Raw genomic sequence first — 24,453 nt, forward strand, 5'->3', positions numbered from 1 at the left:
GCACTAACTACCTGGGGTCAGCGCAGACCCCACAGACAGGGCTCGGTCCCACAAGACTGGCCCCACGTCCGACAGTAACCTGAAGCGCCAGGTTGTCACCTGTACTTCTGAGCGAACAGCTACGAATCAGACGCCTTCCTTGTGGCCAGAATGGCTCACAAACTCAGGAAAACAGTTTACATACAAGATTCGTGGTCTATCATAAAAGGTGAAACTCAGGAACAGCCCGATGGAAGAGATGCACAGGGCCAGGTACAGGGAAGGGCTCAGAGCTGTGCCCGCCACCCCTGCACCTGTTCACCGACACGGAAGCTCTCTGAACTCCTGCACTTTGCATTTTTATGGAGGGTTCCTCACACAGGCGTGACCCATTTAGATCACTGGCTGTTGGTGATTACACCCTGCAGCCCCTCTCCCCTCCTTGGAGGTCCGGGTGGGGCTCAAAGATCCAACCCCCTCATCACACAGTTCCCTGGCACCCAGCCTCGTCCTCAGGTGTGCTTGAGAGGGGCTTTGACAAATAACAAAAGACACTCCTTCCACTTTTATAGATCTGAGTGATCTCAGGAACCAGGACAAAGCCCAGAGCAATCATCTCAGCACGCCGCGATGTCACAGAAACCCTGCCTGCGGCCACGGCACAAATGTGTTTCCCGAGCGCACACTGTGGCCCGTGAGCACACGGAGCCCAGGGCAGCGCTGGGCACAGGCCAGGAGCTGAGCGAGTGCCCGACGGCACATTTCCGGGCACCAACGGCAGATCCGGCACCCACCCACTCAGCCCGGGGCCCACTGCTGGCCAGGCCGGGGCTTCGCGACTGCCCCTCCCTGGCCCGCCAGCCGCCAGCCCCCGAGCAGGCCGCCTCCCTGGGGCAGGGCTCCCGAGGATGCAGAGTGTGGGGTGGCCCCGTACCCGTTGAGGCTGTCCCGGCAGGCCCCATGGATGCAGGGGTTGCTGCTGCACTCGTTGACCTCGGACAGGCAGGTGGGGTCGTGGTAGCCCTCGGGGCAGCGGCAGGTGAAGCCGTTGACGCCGTCCTCGCAGGTGCCGCCGTTGTGACAGGGGTTGTCCGCGCACTCATCGATGTTGATGTGGCACACGCTCCCTGCGGGCGGGGGGACGGGGCGGCGGCTCAGACACTCACGCCCACACCCCCGGAGGGAGAGTGTGCGGGGTCTCGGTGAGTGGGTCCCAGCCCTCGGGGCCTCAGTCTCCCCCTCCGTGAAACCCCCTCCCCAGGTCCTTCCGAGGCACAAACTCCCACCCACACGAACTCCCCTCCCCGGGCCCAGGGGCCGAGCTGGCTGGTGAGGGCTGAGGCTCAGGACACCCTGGACACCCTCAGGGCAGAGGGCCGTGGAGGGCAGCACGTGTGCCGGGAGCCTGGCTCTGCCCTGGGCCTGCTGGGCCGGCTTTGACCAGGAACGAGAGCCTCAGGGATGCCCGTCCGGTGCCGGCCGGAGCCCCGATCCTTCCGTGGTCTCTGCCACCGTTGCCAAAGCTGGTGGTCCGACAGCTGGGCCCTGGGCGGTGGGCGGCCTACACCATCCTGCCCCCACGGTCTCCAGACCTGGCCCATCCCGGAGACCCTGAGGTGTGAGCACAGCCTGGGCCCCCGAGGCAGGCCGTGACGAGGGCCGGGGGGACAGAGCCCTGCGGGTCCCCGAGCGGCTCACCTGTGTAGCCCGGCTCACATACACACTCGTAGCCGTCAATCTTATCCAGACATGTGCCCGAGTCACAGGGGTTGCTGGCACAGTCGTCCAGGTTGATCTCACAGTTGGGGCCTGGCGGTGGGAGACAAGAGGCACTCAGTCCCTGGCCCCGCCCCCAGCCCCCCAGTCACAGCCCTGGCCAGGCACCTGTGGTCCCCTTGAGGCAGAAGCAGAGGTAGGCATTGTCGCGGTCCTGGCAGGTGCCCCCGTGGCGGCAGGGCTGGCTGTGGCATTCGTTGATGTTGGTCTCGCAGTGGTGGCCCGTGTAGCCCGGCCAGCACAGGCAGGTGAAGGTGGCAACGCCGTCCTTGCAGGACCCGTAGTGACAGGGGTCGGGGTCGCACTCGTCAATGTCCACCTCACAGTGGGGCCCTGTGTAGCCTGCAGGGCGGGGGCTGAGAAGCTAAGTAGGGCTGCTCCCCGGGCACGCGGCCGTCCCATCCCAGGACGCCACCAGCCAACCCAGGGTCACTTGCGCTCCTGCCGGGGGAGACTGGGGATGTCTGGGGACGTCCCCCACTGCCCGGGTCAAAGCCTCACCTTGCTCTTGGCCCCTGGACCAGAGGCCCCAGAATGAGGGGTCACCTTCCCAGCCTCAGCTCCCGGCTGTTCCCCTTCCCTGGACCCTACACGCCTGCTTTTCCTCCCCCCGCTCAGCCTGGCAGTCGGGCGGCCCCGCACCTTCTGTGCACACGCAGGTGTAGGTGTTGGGCCCGTCCAGGCACTTGGCGCCATTCCTGCAGGGCGTGCTTGCACACTCGTCCACGTCGTACTGGCACAGGTGCCCGGTGAAGCCTGCAGCCGGGGAGAGGGACGGCGGTAAGACACGATGGGCGCAGCGGCCCCACAGCCAGCCAAGGGCAGGGAGTGCCTGGGAGGGCCCCTTGAGAGTGCTTTCGCCGGGGCTGGGCCAACCCCCCATTCTCTTCTCGGCCCCTTTCAGCTCCTGCCTTTCGGGTCACACGCCTCCCGCTCCCTCATACAGGGGCCTCTGCCCCAGACTGACTCCGGTTGCTATGGCTACAGCCTTGTCGGGCTGAGAATCAGGTTCCCGGCTCGGTGTCTGGAACAGCTGATTTGCATCCCGGGAGATCCAAGGCTCTGACCCACAACACCTCCCCGGGTCCGGCGTCCCCCAGCCCCCAGCCCTCCCCTGGGACAGACTCGGGCCCCCAAAGGCTCCTTAGGCCCTCCTGGGCATCATGTCCACTGCAGGCTGGCGGAGACGGGCGGCCAGGGCAGGCTAGACCTCCTCCTGTCGAGGTCCCTCAGGGGTCGGCGAGCACACTGCTGCTCCCAGGGACCCGCCAGCAGGAAGGAGGGTCTCTGGGTCCCGGGCTCCTCAGCAAGGTCAGGGGCCAGGACCCCCTGCCCAACCCAGCCTTGCCCATTGGGGGAAGCCTGAAAACACCCCACTCGCTCCTGAGGTGAAAGTCAGCCGTCTCCCACCCAGCCGCTGGGGGACCCAACCCGGCAGCCCTCAGGGACAGCGGGGCGCTCCCGCGCGGGGGGCGCGGCTGGGGCCGGCCTCACCTGTGGGACACTCGCACACGAACTCGTTGATCTTGTCTAGGCAGCGGCCGTTCTGGAGGCAGGGGCTGCTAGCACACTCGTCCGTGTTCACCTCGCAGTGCACGCCCTCGTAGCCTGGGGGAGGGGGCGGTCAAGGGGTGCAGGGGACCGTGACCCACCTGGGCGGCCCTCACCACAGCTGAGGGCTCTGGATGCCCCCCCCACACCTGCTCCCCGGGGCTGACCCAGCTGCCCAGCTCTGGTCTCTCCACTGTGCCCCACGGGCCTGGCTCGGTCTCCCCAGATACCCGCTGGGGCCGCGGCCTGGGTGAGCACGGAGGCCGGGGGGCAGAGGAGATACGGCCGGGGTGCTCGCTGGGGTCCGTCGGCCTGGATGCGGCTTCCCCACCCCCGCCCATCAGGCGGCGCCCCGCGCACCGGGCATGCAGATGCACTGGAACTCCCCGATCTGGTCCAGGCAGGTGGCGTCGTTCTGACACGGGTTCGACACACACTCGTTGACGTCGATCTCGCAGCGCGGGCCGGTGTAGCCCTGCAGACACTGGCACTCGAAGGAGCCCAGCGTGTTGATGCACTTGCCCGCGTGCTCACAGGGGTTGGCGCCTGGGGGTGGGCGGGCACGGCGCAGTGAGGGGCTGCTCCGGGAGCCCTGGCCTCCAGAACGCTCTGGGGTGTGCCCGCCTCCCCCATCAGACTATCTCCACCAGGTTCCCCAGCGCCCTGGCTGCCCCCTCGGCTGCCCGTACCCAGCGAGCACTCGTCCACGTCCTGGCTGCAGGCCGGGCCCGTGTAGCCCGGGGGGCAGGTGCAGATGGCCTTGCCGTTGACGGGGTTGGTGTCGCAGTTGGAGCCCTCATTGCAGGGGTTGCTGATGCAGGCGTCATTGAGGTGGCACAGCAGGCCTGGGTACGGGGCGGCGGTGCTCAGCCGAGGCGCTGCCCCCGGCCTGGGGACGCGGGCTGCCCACCGCCGGGCTCCACCCCCGCCTGGCTACCCAGGGAGGGCCCCCCCCCGCACTGTGCCACTGCTAGTGACCCTGTGGAGTGTCACTCCGGGAGGTTCGCTGCCAGCAGCCCTGATGGCAGGCAACGCCCCAGCCCCGCCAGCCCCTTCACCCCAGAAAGGCCCCTTTTGGGGTCACCCCGCAAAGCTGCAGTCCGTGTGTCTGCGCAAGGCCACGCACGTGAGCCCTGACCCGAGGGGGCCCACCGCTGGGCGAGGGCAGCGAGAACCCGCCTCGTCGGCGCTCACCCGTGCGGCCGTGGGGACACTCGCAGTAGAAGGAGGCCACGCGGTCGTGGCAGGTGGCACCGTGGAAGCAGGAGGCACTGGCGCAGTCATCAATGTTCTCACCGCAGTCCTCGCCTGTCCAGCCGTTGACGCACACGCAGTTGTAGCCGCCGTGGGCATTGTGGCAGGTCCCGCCGTTCTGGCAGGCGTTAGGCATGAGCTGGCACTCGTCCACATCCTCGGTGCAATGCTGACCTGCGGGGGCCGGGACCGTCGGGCCAGGCGGCGCCTCCAGACCCTCCCCCTCGGGGCGCAGGGCCCCCTCCACCAGGAAGCCTTCCCTCATGACTCCTCCACCTGCCGCCAGCCTGAATCACTCCTTCCCCTGCACCCCTGGCGCCGGAGGGGGCTCTCATCTGGCTGCTGTGCGGGCACAGGTGCACTGGGGTCCACGCTCGTCTGTGGGCGGGGCCGGCGTCCTACCAGCCAGCGCCCCCGTGTCCTGCCCAGCACCTGGGCTCAAACTGGGGACCTGATTCTGGCTCAGGGCTGCCCGGGGCCAGGCTGCAAATGGCCTGCACAGACCAGCTGATGCCACATCTGTGCTGGCTGCTGGGGCAGAGGCCTGAGAGCCCAGTGGCGGGGCAGCCCCTGGTCACTCCAGAATCCCTCCCGGCCTGGACCAGGTTCTCGGCCCCCCTCTGGCCCGCCACATGCGTGTGCTCCAGCAGTGGTGGTGCCCACCCAGGCCTCCCCGTGCATGCACCTGTCCACTCCGGGGGGCAGCGGCAGTTGTAAGTGTTCACGCCGTCCACGCAGGCGCCTCCGTTCTTGCAGTTGTTTCCTGGACAGTCGTCAATGTTTGCCTCGCAGTTCTGGCCGGTGAAGCCTGTGTGGCAGGGGGGAGCCAGGGGCCCGGTCAAGCCTCCCCACAGGGCTAGGCAGCGCGCGTCCCGGCCCTCACCTTCCCTGCCATGCTCAACCTGGCCTCTGGCATCTTCCTGGCTGCACCCACGACACCCTACTCTGGACAGAGAGCTGTCCCTCCATGGCCACACAACCCTCGGGGGTCCACGCCCCACCCTTCCCACTCCTGTGACCAGGACAGGCGACACACTCCTCTCGAAGGAATCATTTTGTAAAGAGCCGGCTGAACAGACAGGGACTCAGGATTACAGGCTTCTAGAGGTTCTGCTATAAAAGACGTTCTGTGTAGTGAGTGGCTCCAGTAACTGGGCAGTGTCTGCTGGCCCGCCCCATGCTGGGGGTTCTCTGCAACACCCCTGTGTGTGGCCACAGATACCCCGCCTTGCAGGGGCTGCATTGGGCCCGGGGGCCCCCCAAGCAGGGAACCGGAGCGGGGAGACAGTGGGACCCAGGTGGGCAGTCCTGGGGGGACTGCAGGTGTGGCTCTTGGCTTCCCAGGAACAGAGGCACGGGCAGGGCCCACATCCTCCCCCAGCCTGTGGCCAGCCAGTTAGCTATTAATCCATTCAACTCCCGCTGGTTCAATAATCAACCGAGAAAGGGGCGTCTGGCAATAGCCCAACCTGCAGCCAGTTACTGATTAATGCTCCTCCCGGGGTGCCTTGGACTCCCTCCTACCCCTCCCTCCGAGGCCCCCGCACGGGAGCCCGGAGCCCTCACTCCGGACCCCCTTGTATGCGGTGGGCCGGAAGCGCTGCTTCTCCCTGGCCTTGGAGGGTGAGTTCTAAAGCGGGCTGGGTCTCACCTCACCCCCCCCAGGTGGGGCCACACCTGCCCCAGGTGTGCAGCACCCTCTGGCTGGCCCCCCACTCCGCCCACCTCCACGGCCCCGCTTGACCCACGTGGCCAGACACAAGGTCCCAGGCCTGGGGTCCCACAACCACCAAGAAGGCATTTGAACCCAGAACCGGGAGGCACGCCTGGCCCAGCCCCCTGTGGACAGCTGACCAGCCCAGCTGGGCAGCCAGCAGCGCCGCGGCAGGCAGGCGGCGAGGGGAGCGCCACTGACACGCAGGAAGTGCATGCGCCCGGCGTCTACACGCAGAGGCGGCCGCTGCAGTGACAAGGCCCGGGGCTCATGGACGGTGGGCGGGCAGAGCACTTCCTCTTTGCAGGGGCCGAGCTGGGCTGCGGCAGCATGGGGGCTGGGGCGACCCTCGGCTCACCCCTGGGTCAGCCAGACCCTGGGCTCCCCTCCAGCACCCAAACCTCATCCCGCCCCCCTCCTGAAACACCCTTCCCTTCCTCGTTCCTGCCTAACCGCCTAACCGCCAATGCGCAGACGACAGACGAGAGGTCTTCAAACCTCTTTGTCGTTATCAGTATTTTTAGATCACCGGCAGCAAAACTGACTCAGATGAAAACTACAGTGGCAAGTGTGGGACACACAACAGGGACAGTGGAGCTGCTGGGGGGTGGGGGGCTGTGCCCGCCACTGTCGCCCCACCGGTGGGAGACCAGCGGGGCCAGGAGGAAGGGCCACCACTGGGGCAAGTGACGCGTAAGCCCCAGCCTCACTGTCCCCACCTCGGGGACACAGGGGAAGCCCGGGGGCCGCACGAGCGAGGGTGCTCCCTGCTGCCGTGGAGAGTTCTGTAACGTGCACATGGTCCCAGGGAGCTCAAGATTCGGGGGTTCCTGAGTGGCCTGGAGAAGGCTGGCGGCAGGGGAGGAGCATCAGGGCTCATGGGCCCAGCCGTCTGGTCACAGCGGACCCGTCCCCGGGCAGAAGTGGGTGGGCAGGTGCCTAATGGGTGGCCCCCATTCCAGCCCCGCCCCTACACCACACCCAAGGCTGCCTTCCAATCGCCCGCGCCCAGTGGACGTCCACCCCCAGGCCCAGCCGGCCCTGCTCCAGCCCTGTGCTCCCTCCGCCCTGGGCACCCCCCGCCCTCCCACCAGGCAGGGGGAGCACGGCCACCCCCAGCAGGGGGCAGCGAGCGGTACCTGGCAGGCAGGCGCATTCGTGGGCGGTGTCCCCCGTGGGGCGGCAGGTGCCCCCGTTCTGGCAGGGGGAGGGGCTGCAGGGCACATAGGGCAGCTCGCAGTGGGGGCCGGTGTGGGTGGCGCGGCAGGCGCAGCGGTAGGAGCCGACCTCATTGTGGCAGGTGCCACCGTGGTGGCAGAGCCCGGGGTTCTGGCTGCACTCGTTGACGTCCTGCCTGCAGGTGGGGCCGTGGAAGCCGGGTGGGCAGCCGCAGATGTACGAGGCCTCGAAGGGCAGGCACTGGCCCCCGTTGGCACAGGGGTTGGAGGCGCAGGGGTCCGCCTGCTGGCATGTCTTCCCTGGCGGGGGAGGGGCGAAGGGGGTCAGCCGGCCTCCCTGCTCCCCGCGCCAGGCCGTCCCAAGAGCCGGGGGCCGCCTCCAGGCACCACGGAGGTGCCCGCCGGGGATGGGCCCCACGGCGTCGGCTCCTGACACCTCACGACCCCGACAGCTTAGGGGCTGAGTGACTGTCGCAGGATGCACAGCGGCAGGCGCACCTCCAGAGCCCGTGTTCTTAAACTCTGGTGCCCGCAGTGACGCCATGGCTCCTGAAGGGGGGCCTGCACTCTTGGCAGGAGGGAGGTGGGAGTGTCCCCTTTTCTCACAGAGGCGGGCAGGGGTGGGGCCCTCCAGGGCTGGAGAGGGGCGTGGGGACCCTCCGGGGGGGGCTCTGCGCCACTTCTGGATCACGGACCCCAACGGCCGAGCAGAGCCCTCCCCAGCCACACAGACGGGCCGGCAACTGCTGTGCGGGCAGCTGGGGGAGGGCCGGGGCCTGCCCACCCCTCTTGAGCGCCACAGCCGCGTCTCCCGCCGGCATCCTCACCTGACCAGCCCGGGGGGCAGAGGCACTTGTACTCGGTGAGAGTCAGCAAGTCGCAGGTGCCGCCGTTGAGGCAGGGGCTGGCGAGGCAGGCATGGTCGCGGGGCGTCAGGCACAGCGGCCCCGAGAGGCCCAGGCGGCAGCGGCAGGTGTAGTCCACAAGGCCGTCGCGCTCCACCGTGTGGCACGTCCCGCCATTCTTGCAGGGGGCGCTGAGGCAGGGGTTGGGCGCCTGGCATCGCTGGCCCGCAAAGGCTCCGCTGCAGCTGCGGCAGACACACCGGGGCGGTGAGTGCCCGCTCCCCAGCCAGCCGCCCGCCACCAGCCCCGGCGTTGGTGGGGCCCCACCCCGGGCAGCGGGCACAGCCGGGTGAGGCCCCGCGAGGAGAGAGGGGAAGTTCTGGGACCAGAGGGGGCGGGGGTTGCCCAATATCACTAGTGTGCCAAACGCCACTGAACTGTACGCTTTTAGGTGGCTAATTTTACATTAAGTGAATTTCACCTCCATAAAGAAAAGTGATTATGTTAATTGGAGAAACTAGAGACCGGAGTGTTCGGTGGGCGCCGGCATAGGTGTCAGAACTCACGGAGGCACCTGTCTGCACCCTGGCAAGCCACCGAGAAGGGGACCACACGGGCAGACACGGCCGTCCTCTGCCGAGGGCAGCGGCGCTCTGTAAAATCTTTAGTTTCGGGGGGCTGCCTGCTTTCTCTCCTCTTTAGCTTTTCGGTAATGAATGTGCGTTATTTGGTTAATAAAAGAGTTCACAGCTTTTTTTCTTTCAACATCAATAGGATAACAAACGTGGAAACGACTGCCAACACAACGTGGCCTGGCTTCCCGTTTTCTTCTTCGCGACGTGGAGTTCTTTGTCAGGGGTCTGATGCGTTGGGGGCCGTGCTGGTCGGCACCCATCCCCACCCACACATAGCACCCAGACACGGCTTTTCCATTGCGCGGTCAAGGCTTCACGACAGATGTCCACGCAACGCCAGCCAGGAGTAGAGGCACCCGCTGCCCGGCTGGAGAAGCCGGGGTCCAGGAGGACCACCGCTCTGGCAGGCCGGCACGCTCCCTGGGGTACTCACTGCCCAGGCTGTGACTGGGGCAGGGGAGGCAGGTTGCCGCCCTCCTGGTGCCAGGCCTGGTGCCACGCGTTCCCTGCAGGGAAGGGCTCAGCGCCTGTCATCCCCACCCCAGGGCCCCCCTTGGCCACCTGTCGCCTCGGCTTCTGGGGGCTGGGCCATAAACTGCCCCCGTGAGGTCACCTCACGGCCTTGCACTCGAGGAAAAACCTCAGGAAAGGCTCTGGGACCAGCCAGGCATCACTCTTCCCAGCGGCAACGCCCCCAGCCTGCAGCAGCCTGAGAAGGCGGCCCCAACGCTGGGCCCACAGCTCTGGGCACCTGTGGGCGGAGCCTCCTCCCGCCTGACGGGGCAGCAGGGGGCGCTGCCAGGAGCCTGGGCTCCCCTGCATGAAGAGAGGGCCCTCCTGAGCCCGGACCGTCCCACTTTCCAGAGCCCACCAGAACCCCTGACCCCGACAAACGCCAGCCCCCGCCTCCCTCCCCACCTGCCTGCCCCGGCGGCTAAAAGCAAAGTTGCACAGGGAAGAAGGGGAGGGGCGGCCCCTGGAGAGGCCCTTCCCCAGGGTTGGCGGTGGCAGTTTCGGGCGGCAGGGGTCTGTGCGTTTCTCAGCAGCTGGGCTGCTCCCCTGTCCCCGTGGCCTGGGAGGCATCTGTCTCCCTGAAGCCTTTTATCTGTGGCTGTGGCTTGGGTAGGGCAGGCGGGGAGGACGCGAAATGGCCACTCCGGCCCGCCATCTGTTGCCAGAAGCCGAAAGTTCCAAACCAACTGGCTTAAAGAAAACCAGCTGCCCTCTGGGAGGGGTCCGGGGGAGGTAACTCAGGCCTGAGCCAGCCTGCTCAGGGAGCGGGGGGTGGCTGGCTCCTCGCAAGGGGCACAGACCCCAGCACGCGGCCCCCGTGCCGCTGGCGCCCTGGCACCTTGGCTCCTGCAAGGCCACACCCCAGAGCCTGGGGAAGGCGGTGTGACCCCCACTGTGCGTGGATCCAGTTACAGGCCGCCTGGTCCCGGCCCGAGTGGCACTGGGAACCCAGAGCCCTGGGGGTGGGAGGGGGGAGACCCAGGAGGCAGCACCTCCGCCACCTCTCAATGCCCTCCATTGTCAGGCGGGAGCTGGCCGCGGCTCCCACTTGGAGAAAAGGCTCTTTTTTCTTCCCCAGCTACTGACGGAGCAGGCAGGCAGTGGGTGCTGCACAGAGGGTGCTGGTCATCGAAGCGGGATGGGAGCCAGTCCTGTCCACGCCTCCCTCTCGCCTCTGGGCCCTGCCCCCATCCCGCCAGCTCCAAGGGGAGGGAAGCCCACCCGCACGGGCGAGATGAGGCGGGCCCGCCCCCACGGCTTTCAGGGGAATCCACACGAGGCTGCCCAGCACCATCCTTCTCGTAGGCGAGGCCTCCATCATTGGTCCCGGGGGTGGGGGGGGGCACCCTGGGTGGGGCCTGCCACCACTAGAGCAGTCCCCTGCTCAGCCGTGTTCCCAAGTGGACCAGAAGGGCCCACTTGGAGGCACAACCCTACACCCTCCAGCCATGGGGCAGTGTGCCCCTGAACCAACCCCCCTCCGTCCCATCCTGAGTGGGGAGCCTAACGTGGAGGACTGTGGGAGAATCCGCCTGGACCGGGGGCATCCCAGCCAGTAAGGCTGTATCATGCTGGGCCGGCAAGAGGGAAAACGCACCCAGTAAATCAGGCGTCCGCAGCGCGGACAAAGGGCGGCTGGGGAGCAGGTGCGCCTGCGGCTGGGTACGCGGGGAGCAGCTGCTGTCCGCCGGGCGTGGCGGCCGCCAACCCAGTGGGCGGGGCAGGAGCCAGGGAGGCCCCTCTGTGGGGGAAGGCGGCAGCTGAGGGGGCCCATTGTCCTCCCCACTCCCGCCCAGGCCTGGTGGACACTGCCGTGAAGGCATGCTGCCCATCCGGGCCGGCTCCGGGGCTGGGCCCAGGCCTGGCCACCGTCCACCAGCACCCCAGCCAGGGGATGGGCAGGGCCAGAGGGAGGGGCAGCCTCCGGGGGTGGGACCGCCGAGGCAGGTGCTTCGTGGGGTGTGAGGTACGACCAGGGTCTGGGCAGGAGCCTCAGCTGGGAGGGAGGGAGCCCTGAGCCAGGCGGGCAGGGTCTGGGCCTGGGGGGTGGTGGGGGGTGGCGGAGCAGCTTTCAGCCAGTCCCGGAGGCCGCTCCCCAGCGCCCTCCCCCCTCCCGAGTCCTGTCCCTGCTCTGGCCAGCCTCCAGCCATTGCCCCCTCTGTCCCCTGGACCTGTCTGCACCTCTCTCCTACCCTGGCTGCAGTGCTGGGCTTCCTGGGGAGGCACCCACGGCACCAACCCGTCCCTAAGAAGGTGGAAGGCCCGTGAGGCTGATCAGACATGGGCAAGGCCACCAGCACCAGTGAGCAAGCCCCTCTCGGCCATTCTGTCCTCGACACCTGTCCTGGCAGGTCAGTGTAAGTGCCCGGCAGGGACAGGTGCCAGGCTTGGAGAGGGAAGTCACACCCAACACCTGCCGTGCGATTCCAGGCCAGGGGCCGTCGGGGGCCGTGTGGAGAACCCGAGACGGTGGGGCGGGGGCACGAGCCTCCTGCAGACGGGATAGGACCCACCCCTGGCAGCCGGGGCCCACGACGGCTCCCCGTTCCTTGCTCCCCTCCGGAAGGAGGTCACCCCAGCACCTACCCCTCCGCTGGCCTTCTCTCCCACCCACACACAACCTGGCCATCTGGCCGGGGTGACCTGTTCTGGCCCCACCTGGCCAGCGGCAGGTGAGTGACAGGTGGGGCTGAAGGCCCCAGGAGAGGGGCTGCAGAGGGGCCGGCTCCCCCCACAGCGGCTCTGCTCGCACCCACACCCACCCCCACCCCCAGAGGAGCACCAAATGGCCGCGGTCCCGCCGGCCTGGAGCTTTGTTCCCGCCTCAAAATTTCCACTGTGCCTGCTCGGCCCTCCCTGCCACACCCCGCCAGCCAGCACTGCTCCATAAAAATGCAACCCCAGAAAGAAGCATCCCGACACAGATGTTGCCTCGACCTTTCACCCTTTCACCCGGGACTAATTCTAAATTGTGCTGTTTTCCTTTCTAAGTTAAGCAGGCCATCTGCTGCCCCCAGGGGACAGATGACTGCTCCCTCCTCCCCTCAGTTCCAAGGGGGAGGGACTCAGTACTGAGGAGGGATTTACTCAGTTCTGCCCTCAAGGAGTTTACGGTCCAGTGGGGCAGAGCCAGGGGTGAGCACGGGCCCTGCACCCTGGCCGGGACGGGAGGTGGGGGGGGGCAGGGGATCAGTGATGTGCCGCTGCCCTCCTTCCTCCTGCAGGAGGGACAGAGGTGCCCCAGGGAGGGCCATCCTGGGGGCTCCGCCAATGGATGAGTGAGACACAGTTCGGTCAAAGGGACTTTGGGGGCCGAGAGGGGCCTCCTTCCGCTCTGCCAGCCCCGGCTCTGCGGTGTGCCCCGCCTGCCCGGGCCTCGGCTTCCTGTGAGTGCGGGGAGGGGGTCGAGGGGACTGCATGGGCTCACAGAAGGTCCCACGCAGAGGCAACCTGGCCATGTGGGCAGAGGAGACTCTCGCTCTAGCCAGCACTGCTGGATTTGATCTGCACGCAATTCACCGATGCGTCTCTGGGAACATGTTCGCTGCACCAAGGGAGATGCGCCTGTTTAAGGAAAGCCGTGAGGGACACAAGGGCTCCCCAGGCACAGAGGGCCCAGGCACAGAGGGCCCCGCCCCACCCCACGCTGCCTGGGGGCCAGGATGTGCAGGATGAGCTTGTAACCCCGGCCGGAGGCCACATCTGCAGGGCCCGGAGCCTGCACCCCAAAGGTGGGCAGGGGCCGTGCCACCCAACACAGAAAGGGACAGCTCTGCAGGTCCCTGGGCCCTGGACCCCCAAGCAGGCAGCCTGCATCCCGAGCCCCAGGTGGAAGGAGCCCCAGGTGGAAGGAGCCCCCGGCTGATTGCAGCCGTCCTGTTCTCACCTGGCTCCGGAGTAGCAGGGAAGGCAGACTCCCCGTGCCTGCCCCTGGGACAGCCCCTCCACCAGCGTCCGTTCCAGCCCATCTTCCCGCCACCTCCGAAGTCCAAAGGTTCCTCTGGCCGCAGAGGGCAGCGTGATTACTCACAAGCAACAAAGGTGGGGGGGGTGTTACCCTTCCCAAACACCCGCCCCCAAGCTGGGGGCCACCAAGCCGCCTGCTCCCAGGGAGGCCGAGTCAGGACCTGGGGTCCCGTCCCCAGGTTGTGGGTCCCACAGCCGAAGGCCCCTCCCACCCCATAGCCTGGCCCAGCTCTGCCTGCAGTGGGTTCCGGCCGAGAAGCCCTCTCCCCACACCAGCACAGCCTCCTTTCACAGGCTTTCTGCCCAGGAGCCTCCAACCCACAGTGTCACCAGGGGCCCTGATGACGGGGGCCAGGGAGCATGGATGGCTCATCTTGGTACCTGCACTCCTCCCCAGAGGTGGTCCGTGGCACTGAACAAAGAGCACTAAGGCCCTCCACCAGGCAGGCAGGCCCGCCCACCCCTGGGCAGCTTGGCCGGGAGGTTCTGAGACCCCTGTCCCAGCCCAGGCGACTGGGGCCACCTGCAGACTGAACAGGGAGGCTGAGGCCAGGAGAGAGCAGGACAGGGGGCCTCCAGACTCTGGGTCCCCAGCTCCTCCCCCAGAGGGGGCGGGGTCAAGGAGCCCAACTGTGTTCCTGGCCAAGGTGTGGGGGGCGGTCCTGGGCTCCTTTGGGCAGAGGCCAGTCCAAGGCCTCCCATATCCCAGTTGAGGGGTCACACCTTCCAGGAGACACCAGCTGCTAATGGATGACGTGCTCACAGCAGGTGGGGTGCGTGCTCGGTGACACCTGCTGGCCACCCCCACTGCGCCCACCCGGGGTCCTGGGGTCCTTCCTCACTGGGAAGAGCCAGGACAGCTCAGCTCTGGGGAACAGAGCCCCCCGGGGAGACATGAGAGCCAGGGTGCGAGGGCACCCAGTGACTCCGACGGCCCCTTGCCCTCAGCTCCCCAAAGCCCCCAGGACGAAGAGCCACAGCAGGCAACGTCCCCAGGTTTCTTTCGAGCCTGCAGGATCCTCTGTCCAGATATCGGTCCGAGGGGCAGGCTGGGTCCCAGCTGTGACTCTGCTGTACCCGAGGGCCACCTGGAAGATGGCCCTCTGCACTCCCCTCATCTCTGCCCCTTTCTGCATCAGGGCATGGGTCAGGTGGGGTGTGCCGGGTCAGCCCGGAGCGTGGTCGGCCCTCCATGGGTCTGGAGGCTACAGCGTGGGACTGCTGCCCCCTTGCCCGACCTGCCGCCCCACTGCCCCAGGAAGTGACTGCAGGGGGGCCCACCAGAGCTGGCAGAGCTGTGGTCTCCCTCCAGCCTGTGCAGCCGCTGGGCTGGGGCAGCTCAGAGCTCCGTGGGGCGGTGGCGGGGCGGGGTGGCTCCCAGGGCGTCGGGAAGGAGGAGAAGGGCAGTCAGGGCTGCAGAGGGATGGGGGACCCTGGAAAGGGACCAGCCAGGTCTGATGCAGACAGGCCCCAACCCCGAACAACAACGATCCTCAGTGCAGACTGGCAGCAGCGGGCCGAGGAGGAAACCTGGCCCCGGGGTGGGGTGGGGTGTGGAGCGCACTTGGCCCCAGCAGCTGCTCCCGGCACTCTCCACTCTTTGTCTAGAATCTTTCTCCCAAGTTGCATCTTTGGATGGTTTAAAATATGCTGGAGATAGGAAGTGCCGGAGCACGGGGAAGCCCTTTGTGTGCGGGACGGAAGCCGTCCTCCCGGGAAGCCACCTTTCCCACTGCAGGGAAAACAATGCCCGCCCGTGGCTCAGGGCCCCCCCGCGGCGCTCAGAGCTGCCTCACCCTTGACGTGGGAAGTGGCTTGCCCGTCCGAAGGGACGGAAGGGCCGGTGCAGAGGTCTAGCGGCTTCCCGGAGATGGCCCAGCTACAGCGGGCAGAGGCAACCCAGACCCACCCATGGGGCAGGGACGGCCGCTGCTTGGCCAGCCCCCACCCCACCCCAGACACTGCAAAAGGCACAGCCAACGGGGCCAGGGGGTCCCGGGAACGGGCTGTCCTGAGAGAGCCCCGGGGGCTGTTGGGCGTGTGAGAAAAGCCTGCTGCCCCCCACGCCTGCACTCTGCTGGGGGAATTTACCAACCACCCCCAAAAGATGGAGCCTGAAGCTGGAGAAAGGCTGGAATGGGCGTCCTTCCCTGGGCTCACCCCAACGGCCCCGAGACCCACGTGGACGAGCCTGCCGCCCCTACTGCCAGGGATCCCCACAGCTGCCGGGGGGCCTCTGCTCCCAAGCAGGACGGAGCCAGACCTGCGTCCCCAGACGCTCGGATGCAATGAAGGGGTGGATGCGCGCGCAGCCTGGCGCCACGGGGAGGGCTTAATCCAAAACGCGATTAATTAAGTCAGCAACTGCAGACCGAGCTCCGCACCAAGGCCAGAAACCATTCTGCAACTTCCCGCCTCTGCTCTCAGGAGCAGATGCCGTCCCAGAGGTTCGGGAAGAGGGAAGGGTGGCCCGGCGGCGCTCCTGTCCTCTCCCACTGACCAGGGCAGACGCTGGGGGCAGCCCCGCTTGTGTCCAGCGTCTGGTCGAGAATGCAGGGGGAGGACACCAAGGACCCCCTGACATGGGTCCCAGAATGAAGAAACTGTGGACAGCACCCCCCCGCACTCCCGGACCTACTTGGACTCTGCCAGCTGTATCTCATCTTACTCTTGAAACAGCCCTGCAAGGACACACAGGGCCCATTTTACAGACGAGAAAAGCAGGGCTCAGCCAGGTTATGCCCACGGCACCACTTGGATTTGAATGCAGCTCTTAACCTCTCCTGCCCCCAAGGGTGGCCCGACGCCGGCCACCAGGGAGCAGTCAGAGCACAGCCGCCCCCCTAGAGGCAGCTAAAGGGCCAGAAGTAGCTCCCTGGGCAGAGAAGGAATGTGTGGGTCCCCTGCGCCCCAGCTGTCCCCCGCCCCCTGCCCCCAGCAGCCTGGATTTCTTGCCTGACCGCCTGCTCTCCCCAGACCGGGAGGGCCGGAGCAGACAATGCATTCTTACAACCCCACAAGATCAGCTGAAACTCAAAACCCCAGATTGGGGAGGGGGGGTGTCTGGGTGAGAAGCCTGGGAATTGGGGAGCTCCCAGCCGGTGGGTGGGACCGCTCTGGGCCCAAGCTCCCCCGCACCCCTTCCAGGCAGCAGGAGGGCCCCACCAGTACCGGACACCTGTCACCACCCTCACCCACAGTGCCTGCGTGGCCTTCCTTCCTGTCTTGTCTGGCTCTGGGGACGGAGGGGACGGAGGCCACAGCCAGCCATCCCCAGGCCAGGCCAAAGGAGAGCCGGCCCCTGACTAAGCCGCAGCGCAGGGCGCAGGCTTCCGTGGGGTCCCAGGGCCCACCACCAGCGCCCCTCGCTCTGGACCCTTCTCCCAGCTCAGGCAGGCCCCCTGCCCACCGCCACCCACCCCACCCAAGGCAGACCACCAGGCTCCCGTGCCCCCCGCCAAGGCTTGCACACGGGCCCATGGTACCCCTGGCCATCCACTTATAGCCCTTGCTCTCACCCCAGGCCCAGCACAGTCCCCAAGGCACCGGGGGGCACAGGAAACACCAGAAGATAGAATCCTGCCAGCTGCACCCAGGCTTGCGTGGGACAGGCCTGCACTGTCACACCCTGGGGCCACCCGGGCATCCTGGGCCAGTTGGTGTGGGTCTAGGGCCGTCTGGGGGGACTCTTCCCTGTGGGGAAAGCAGTAGGTTCTTGGGTGGGGCATGACCTTCTGCCCTTGTGTGACCTCGCCCAAATCCTGAGCTCCGCTAGTCTCTGGGAGAGCTTTCTGGACGAGGCCTCAGAGTATTAGGAACGAGCTCCAGTGTGGAGTAAAGCTAAGCCGACGTGTCCCATTGGGATCAATCCACGGAACCACCACGTGGGACCGATCTGTGATACTTCTCATAGGGGAGCTCAGAGAGGTGAGTGAGCAGCCCAAGGTCACACAGCCCAGCACAGGCCGTGCTACGGATGTGGCCGCACCATCCCAGCCCGGCCAGGTGGGAGCAGCGTGCTGGGACGGGGGAAGCCCAGTGCTGGGCAACCGGCTCAGACCGAGCCTCCCTGTGTCTTGCAAGCTGGGCCTTCCCGAAACCTGGATCTGCCCACCTGACTCCACTCCCTGCTCCGCGCCCACGGCTCCAGCCCTCAACCAGGCGCGCGCGCCACATACCTGCCAAGTGCCTATGCTGTGCCGGCCCTGGACCCTGGACCACCCGGGAGGATGCCACCATGGTCTGGGCCCCTGCCATGGTGGATGCCGGGACACACAGCCCTGTCTGGCCTCCCCCGTCTGGCTCTGAACCAGACAGGCCTGGGGCCACCCTCATCCTGACCCCGGAGGAGGAAGTGAGGGGAGCCCCGCCCTTTGGGGCCGCCCCCTAGGAGCCGGTACCGGCCTGGGGAGCGGGGTAATGAGACCCTCGGCTGACCCAGAAGGCCCAGAGGTAGTCACCTCCCCCAGCCCTCCGGATGGACGGGAGACGGAGGCCCCAAGGGGCGGAAGTGTGGCCAGGCCCCCGCCTGTCCCCGCCTTAGCCCGGCCTTTAGTTCAGCATCGCTCTTACTGAAAAGCTCTCAGGGAAAAACACACGTACTCAAAACTCTGGCTTCTCCCCCAAACCTCTCATTTCCAGTAACCGTGAAGTTTCCGCTTCTCAACAACCGAAACAGAGAGGAAATGGTGGGAGGCAGGTCCCCGTGCCCCAGGTCCTGCTGCTGGGCTGCTGACAGATCTTCCCAGAGGCTGCCGCCCACCTCCTCGCACACGCGTCCCCCGTGGGCCCTCGACGATCTGCCGGGGCGGCCAGGGTCCAGGGCAGCGCCACGACCTCCCGGCAGCTTCTGGGGCCCAGCAGGCTGGCCGATGCTGAAACGGGGCCGGGGGCCTCCCCGGGGCCCGGCAGAGGGGCCGCCGCTTGGCTGTGACGGTGCTGGCCCATGATCTTGGGGTGAAGGAGGCGGGAGGCCAGGAGGGATCCCCGGAGAAGGGGACGGCCCCGGGCCCGAGCGGCACCTTGGCACCAGGCCCAGAGCCGGGGCTCTTCCCAGCCTCCAGCTGTCTGTCCCCCATCCAGCGTGTATCAGACCCTCAGCCCCTCCCTCTCCCAGGCCCACCGCCCTCACACTAAGGTCCACGTGACGACGCGGGACCCGCCTGCACGAGCCCTCGGCTGGGCTGGGTGAGGCTGGCCTTTCGTGCCACCTGTGCGGCGAGAGTTTGTTCAGCAAATCACAGTGTCAACAGAGGGACGAGGGACCGTTTACCCAGCTGAGAAGAGCAACCAATTCAAGCCCTTCAGAGACACACGACTGACACCCAGCCCGGTGACAGACGGAGCAGGCGGGACGGGCGGGGATGAGGCTCCCACCTCACGGAGCCAGGCCAGGCTGCGCGCGGCAGGGTCACAACACGGCCGTTTCTTTGGCGAAAGTCCCGACAACAGAGCTGGGCCTGGGCCTGGCCTACTGCCGCTGAGAGCGGCTCCCACCCGGCACCCACCTGTCCCCGGGCAGCCGTGGGGTGGGGGTGGGCTCTGTGGGCGCAGGTTCTGGAGCAGCATTTGCGCCCGGCACCCGCCCCGCAAGGACTCCCAGGTGAAGGCAGGCGGGGGCTGGCGGCCCGCCCAAGCGACTCTCAGGGCTGGGAACCGCCGTGTAGGCGTTGGAGGTGAGGCCTCCCCAGGGCATCCCCCGCCCCCATCAAGGCCCGCTGGGAGCCAGGACCCCGGGCACTCCTTCCAGGAAACCGTGAGGGCCCCAGAGGGCCGCCGCCATCGCTCAGGCGGAGAGAGGCTCCAGGTCAGACCTCCAAAGACGGCCCCCAGCCCCAGCCCAGGAGAGCCCAAGACCCCCCACTGCAGCACGTGGCAGGGGGCCCCAGGAGGCCTGAGCCGCAGAGTGGGGCGCGCTGCCTGGAAGGAGAGGCCGGGCCCTCTGGAGGTGTCCACACCCCACCTGATGGGTGCCCACTCAAGGCAGCAGCTCGGTGTCAGGAAGGGAGCGGGGAGCAGGCAGTGCTTGACCTAATACACTCCACAGTGTGGACGACGGGATGATGACCCCTGCCCCCGAGCCTGGGGGAGTGGATGGCGAGGTCGAGGGCCCCCTTTCCCAGAATGCTTCCATCGCAGGGGCAGAGGGTGCGGGGCGGGAGGAGACCCTCAGCAAGAAGGGACCACTCAGTGGTGAAACCCTGGGAAGGGGTTCTGTTCCCGTAGTTCCACGCGTCCCAGAGATGCACAGAGAGCTACCCCCACCTGTGACGCGGGGACCAGCTCGACCCTCCCCACTGGGATGATGCTAACACCGTAGGAGGGCCACTTTCTCAAGGGCCTGCGGGCCCCTCTGGTGCCCTGGAGGAAACACGGAGCCTCCCTGAGCCCCGAGGGCCACTTGGAGGGGACCCATCTGTGGCTAAGAGCGAAGGGCCAGACCCCTGGCCCTCTCTCCTCTCACACAAGGCTGAGTGCCTCCTGCTAGGGGTACACCCAGTAACTCTGAGCTGACCCTGAGGGTCCAGGAAAGGACGTGCTCCCACCCCAGGGAGAGGCCGGGAAGCAGGCAGATGACGTGGGCAGGGGCCGAGGGTCTCACATCCAAAGCCTTCCCGCCCGCCGCCGCCCCGAGCTGCTTCCCCTGCCTGCGGCTGCATTGCCTGCTGGCCTGTCCCAGCCCATCTGCCCGCTGTCTCCGCGGTGGACTCACCCCAAGGCCGCGGCAGGCCTGGGGCACCCGGGCGGGGTGTGCCCACAGCACTGGCCTCGCTCCACAAGCAGTTAGGGCGTCTGCCCTGAAGTCTGGCTCTGAAACAACGAGCCTCCTTCTCCTGCGCAGGCCGGGCCTGCGTCTGCCTTGCCCGCCCAGCCCCAGCCCCAGCCCCTAGTAAGTGCTCAATAAAAGTCCGCTTTCCCCTCGCATTCCTGACGCTGACGCCGGGCAGGTGGGGCGCTGGCCCTGGAGTCCTGGTGCCCCTCCTCTGGGCCCGCTGGCGCGCAGCCTGCGCCAGCCAAGGCCCAGGGGCAGAAGCCGAGGCCGCAAGCTGATGTGGAGCCCTGAGCAGGCTGGCACCGTGGGCACGCTGGGCCATCCTAACGAATACACCCAATACGTGCCGGGCCCCACTCGAGGGGGCTCCGCAGCTGCCAGGCGCGCGGCCACACAGGCACGGAAATGAGAACCAACTCCTCCAGGAAGCCTTCCGCACGTCCACCACCCCCAACACCCACCCCCTCTGGACTTCTGTCCAAGACCACATACGGACTAGGATGCTGGTGCCACCGCCAGCCAGTCCCTGACAGTCTCAGGCAGGTCAAGTCCAGCGCCCAGAGGAGCGAGGCATGGACACGCACACTGAGTGAACGAAGACGGGTAAGAGAGAGGAGAGGCACGATTCCATGCGTGTGAAACGTCCAGAACAGGTAACGCCAGAGACAGACGGCAGATGAGTGCCCGCCGGGGCTGTGGGAGGAGAAAGGCGAGTGCCTGTTTAATGGGTATGGGATTTTGTGCCGGGTGATGAAAAAGCTCTGGAACTAGATACAGGCGAAGGTTCCACAACCTTGTGAATGTACTGAATGCCACTGAAATGTACACTTTAAACAGCTAAAATCATAAAACTTAGGATATGTGCAACTGACCACCTAAAAGCAAATATCGATCCCCCCCAATCTAGTCATCAGCTCCCCGTGCTCTCAGAGAGCAGAGTCGGGGAGGGTGGCAAGGCCTCGAGAAAGGAGATGCCGGGGGAGAAGCCAACAGAAGCCACTCTGGCAAAGGGCCTTCCTCTGCCTGCCAGCCCCTCCTCTGCAGTACCTGTCAATCACTGCTCCCTCTCTAGTGGGTGTGTCCCCAGCCCAGCGGGCCAGGCGGTAAGGACACCAGAGCCCAGAGCTGGCCCCAGACCGGCAGAAGCTGCCCAGCTGCACAGCCAGGTCTGACTCCTGGGCACCTCTCCACTCCACCTCTCCACCTCTCTCCCACCACGCTGCTGCCCACTGCCACCATCCGGGTATCTACAGGCACATCCCAAGGTCCTGCGGGGATGCAGTTGGAAGGGAGCTCCGGGGGCCACCTAACCCCACACCCTCACGTACAGAGGAGGAACCTGGGGCCCAGAAAGGAGACGCGAGTCCAAAGGGGCACAGCAAACCAGAGCCAGCTGGCTCTGTATCTGCTAGATTGTCTGCGGTGGGGCATGAGGTGGGGCCCACCAGAGATAGCCCCGCCGGGAGCTTCGGGACCGCCAAACACATCCTGACCCACAGTCGTGATGTCCCGAAGCCAGCCACTCATTAAAGCCTCCGGAAAGAGTCTGAAAAGTTCTGGATATGCCCGTACATGAAGGCAAAAGCTGATGCAAGCTGGCCTCAGATCCCCACCCCCTTTCCCAGCCTCTTCATCTCTCAGCCTGTTTTCCCCACCTGGGGAAACTGGGGGTTTAGAGAAAAGCAGAGCTGGCCACCACCCCAAGGGGGTATGAGCCTGGAGAAGAAAAGTCTGCCGGGGGTTTTCTGAGGCCGGATAAAAGCAGCTGTGTGTGGAGGCCTCATCATTACGTTCTTGAGGAAGGCAATCAGGGCGCTCAGTCAACTCTGATACGAAGCAGGAAAGGTGCCCTCCCCACCCCAGGAGGCCCCCACCTGCCAGCGACAGCCATGGCCACCCATCAGGGTCACAGTCAATGAGGAAGACAGCCAGTCCCACTTCTCCTGGGACCTTCGGACCGCCACCCAGCACTCAGGGAGTGGAGCCGTGACGCCCTCTGGACCTGCCCCCCTGGCCCTCCACTCCAGCTTCCCGGGGTCCCAGCACCCAGCCCACGCCCCCCGCCACCCAGACCCCACTCAGCTGTCCTGATGAAGAGCTTCTCCATCAGCTATCTGCCCTGCCCCACTCTCTTCCAGCTGAGGGCACAGTTTTCCTTTTTTCTCTTTGTTAAAACACGTCACTATCATTTTCTCAATGGGAAAAGCGTTGGCTGCTGTACAGAGGCAGGGCCAGGCCCCAGAAGGCACCTTCCTGCAGAGATCGCGTGTCCCTGGATGTCCCTGTGCAGTCAGAGGCAGGAGGTGAAGCTTTCTAGCTGACGCTGTGCGTTTGCCGTGTGTTTTTCTAACCCTGCGTCCTTGGAGCCCGGGCTCTGCATAAACAGAGGAAGTCCTGTACAGACCTTGTTTGCTCTCAGCCTAGGACTGAGGATGAGAATTAACCTGTTCCCCCCACCCCCACCCCACGCCTCGCCCAAGGCTCGCAGGTGACTCACTGGAAACAGACGGACCAGGTGACAGAGACACAGAACGTTCCATCCCTCTGCAGCCGGGCAGCCGAGTCACTTCCACCCGACCCTCTGAACCTCCTCTTTTAAGGGAAGTTGCCGTCCCCACCCTGCTTCCTCACAGAATGGCCAGCGAGGGCCCGGGGCAGTGCAGGCAGGATGCGGCAGTGGTTAGGAACACACGCTCTGGAGAAAGAGCTAGGGCTGGGCTCCACTCTGCACTGTGATGCTGGGGCCGAGTGTCACCTTCTCTGTGCTCCGTTACATGCCTGATCCCATGGTTACGGGGTTGCTCCGAGCCCCACCCACCACGCTCGCCTCCACCTGACACATCACGTGTTCATGCTGCCTCTCCTGCCCCCACACCGGAAAGTGGACTCCATGAGGGCAGGGGCTGTGTCTGCCCTGAGCCCACGGTGCCCAAGTCCAGAACAGAGCCCAGCACGCGACAGGCGCGCAGAACCGCAGAAGCAAACAAGGAAGAGGCACTGATAGAAGCCATCGTGGGCGATGAAGTCTCCGAATTGGCCGGCGCCTCCCAGGCAGCACGCCGCTCGGGCCCAGTAGGCTGCACCTTTCGGGCCCTCTGAGTTAACTTGTTAGCCAACTAAACACTCTCAAATGAGGATCCTGAAACCAGCAGCATCAACTCAAAAGGAGAAGACAGGGAGGAAACGGACCCTGGCCCGGCGCCTGCTGCGTGCCCCTCTTACGCAACCTTACGCATCACCGAGAGATCAATCGTGGGTCAGCCCCGAATGACAGACTGGGCGGGAGGGGGGTATCTGGATCCAGGTGACCCGATGACCTGAGGTCACGAAGCCACTGGGCGGCAAAGCCAGGCCTCAAATACAGGATCGGCCAAAGCTGAGGGCCACCACACGCTGGCTGGCCGGACTTCCCTCCCAGGTACTCTGGGTGCGACGACGGTGCACCCCACTTCTGCGATCACCTGGAAGACGTCCCGGTAAAATTCTGACTTTCTCGCAGGCAGGGGGAGCATCTGAGCCATCCCGGGGCCTCAGCTCCCAGCCCAGCACCGGGCAGCACCCCCCCACCAACAAGCCTTTCAGACGGAAAACGCACGCTCACCCCACAGATGGCAGCCCCCAGAGGCCTTCCCACACCGCCACCCCAATCAAAAGGAAAGAGGGGGAGCCCACTTCGGTATCTCCTCAGCACTGACGGGGCGGCACGGAGGCTGGAGATGCGCAGAGGGTCGCAAAGACCCGCCTTAGCCTGCCCCCCGGGCCACCAGCCTCCCCCGGCGGCCCCCGGGCCACCACACGCAGCCACCGTCCAGAGACAGCACTCCGCCCATGGGGACACGCAGCCTTCCCGTCGCGGCCACTGGCCAGCCGGGCACGGACTGTCTGTGACCTCCCGGAGGGCCTTCACACCAACACGAACCTCTTTTTCCCACCCTGAGCCCTGCAGACACCTGACTGGCAGCTTCAGGGAAGGTTCCTTCTCTTCGGGGTGGAAACACATGAGTCACCTGCTATTAACGCGCCTGGCACAGTGACACCACCGTTTCCCACGCCCTGGCCATGCGGGAGCCAGCAAGTCAACAAGAAAGTCTAGGAACTTTCTGAGGGTCCTGCTGGATGCTGCCGAGCTGGAACTCACAGCCAGGTCAGCAGGGCCCCAGAAGCCTGCACCCTGACACCTCTGAGGAAAGAAAGTGGATCCCCCTCAGCTAGGAGAGCAGGGCCTCCCCCATGAGCAGACCTCCCGGGGCCTCTGCGCAACGGTGGGTGA

General features: G+C 66.1%; 1 protein-coding gene across 2 annotated transcripts in view; it reads right to left on the reverse strand.

The window, feature by feature from the left end:
- Positions 1–24,453, reverse strand: part of NOTCH1 (notch receptor 1) — a 46,948-nt gene that overhangs the window by 18,416 nt on the left and 4,079 nt on the right. For both annotated transcript variants that reach the window (XM_089914017.1, XM_022578160.3), the window contains exons 3-13: positions 8,280–8,542; positions 7,414–7,752; positions 5,246–5,368; positions 4,501–4,734; positions 3,996–4,151; positions 3,667–3,852; positions 3,250–3,363; positions 2,398–2,511; positions 1,864–2,097; positions 1,678–1,788; positions 914–1,106 (exon numbers count right to left, since the gene is read on the reverse strand). In XM_089914017.1, the coding sequence (XP_089770143.1) occupies positions 914–1,106; positions 1,678–1,788; positions 1,864–2,097; positions 2,398–2,511; positions 3,250–3,363; positions 3,667–3,852; positions 3,996–4,151; positions 4,501–4,734; positions 5,246–5,368; positions 7,414–7,752; positions 8,280–8,542 (2,067 nt within the window). The remainder of the gene's footprint in view (positions 1–913; positions 1,107–1,677; positions 1,789–1,863; positions 2,098–2,397; positions 2,512–3,249; positions 3,364–3,666; positions 3,853–3,995; positions 4,152–4,500; positions 4,735–5,245; positions 5,369–7,413; positions 7,753–8,279; positions 8,543–24,453) is intronic.

Source organism: Delphinapterus leucas, chromosome 6, assembly GCF_059928025.1.
Source record: "Delphinapterus leucas isolate spDelLeu-1000000601 "Yukka" chromosome 6, BTC_Dleu_Yukka2, whole genome shotgun sequence".
Lineage (NCBI taxonomy): Eukaryota > Metazoa > Chordata > Mammalia > Artiodactyla > Monodontidae > Delphinapterus > Delphinapterus leucas.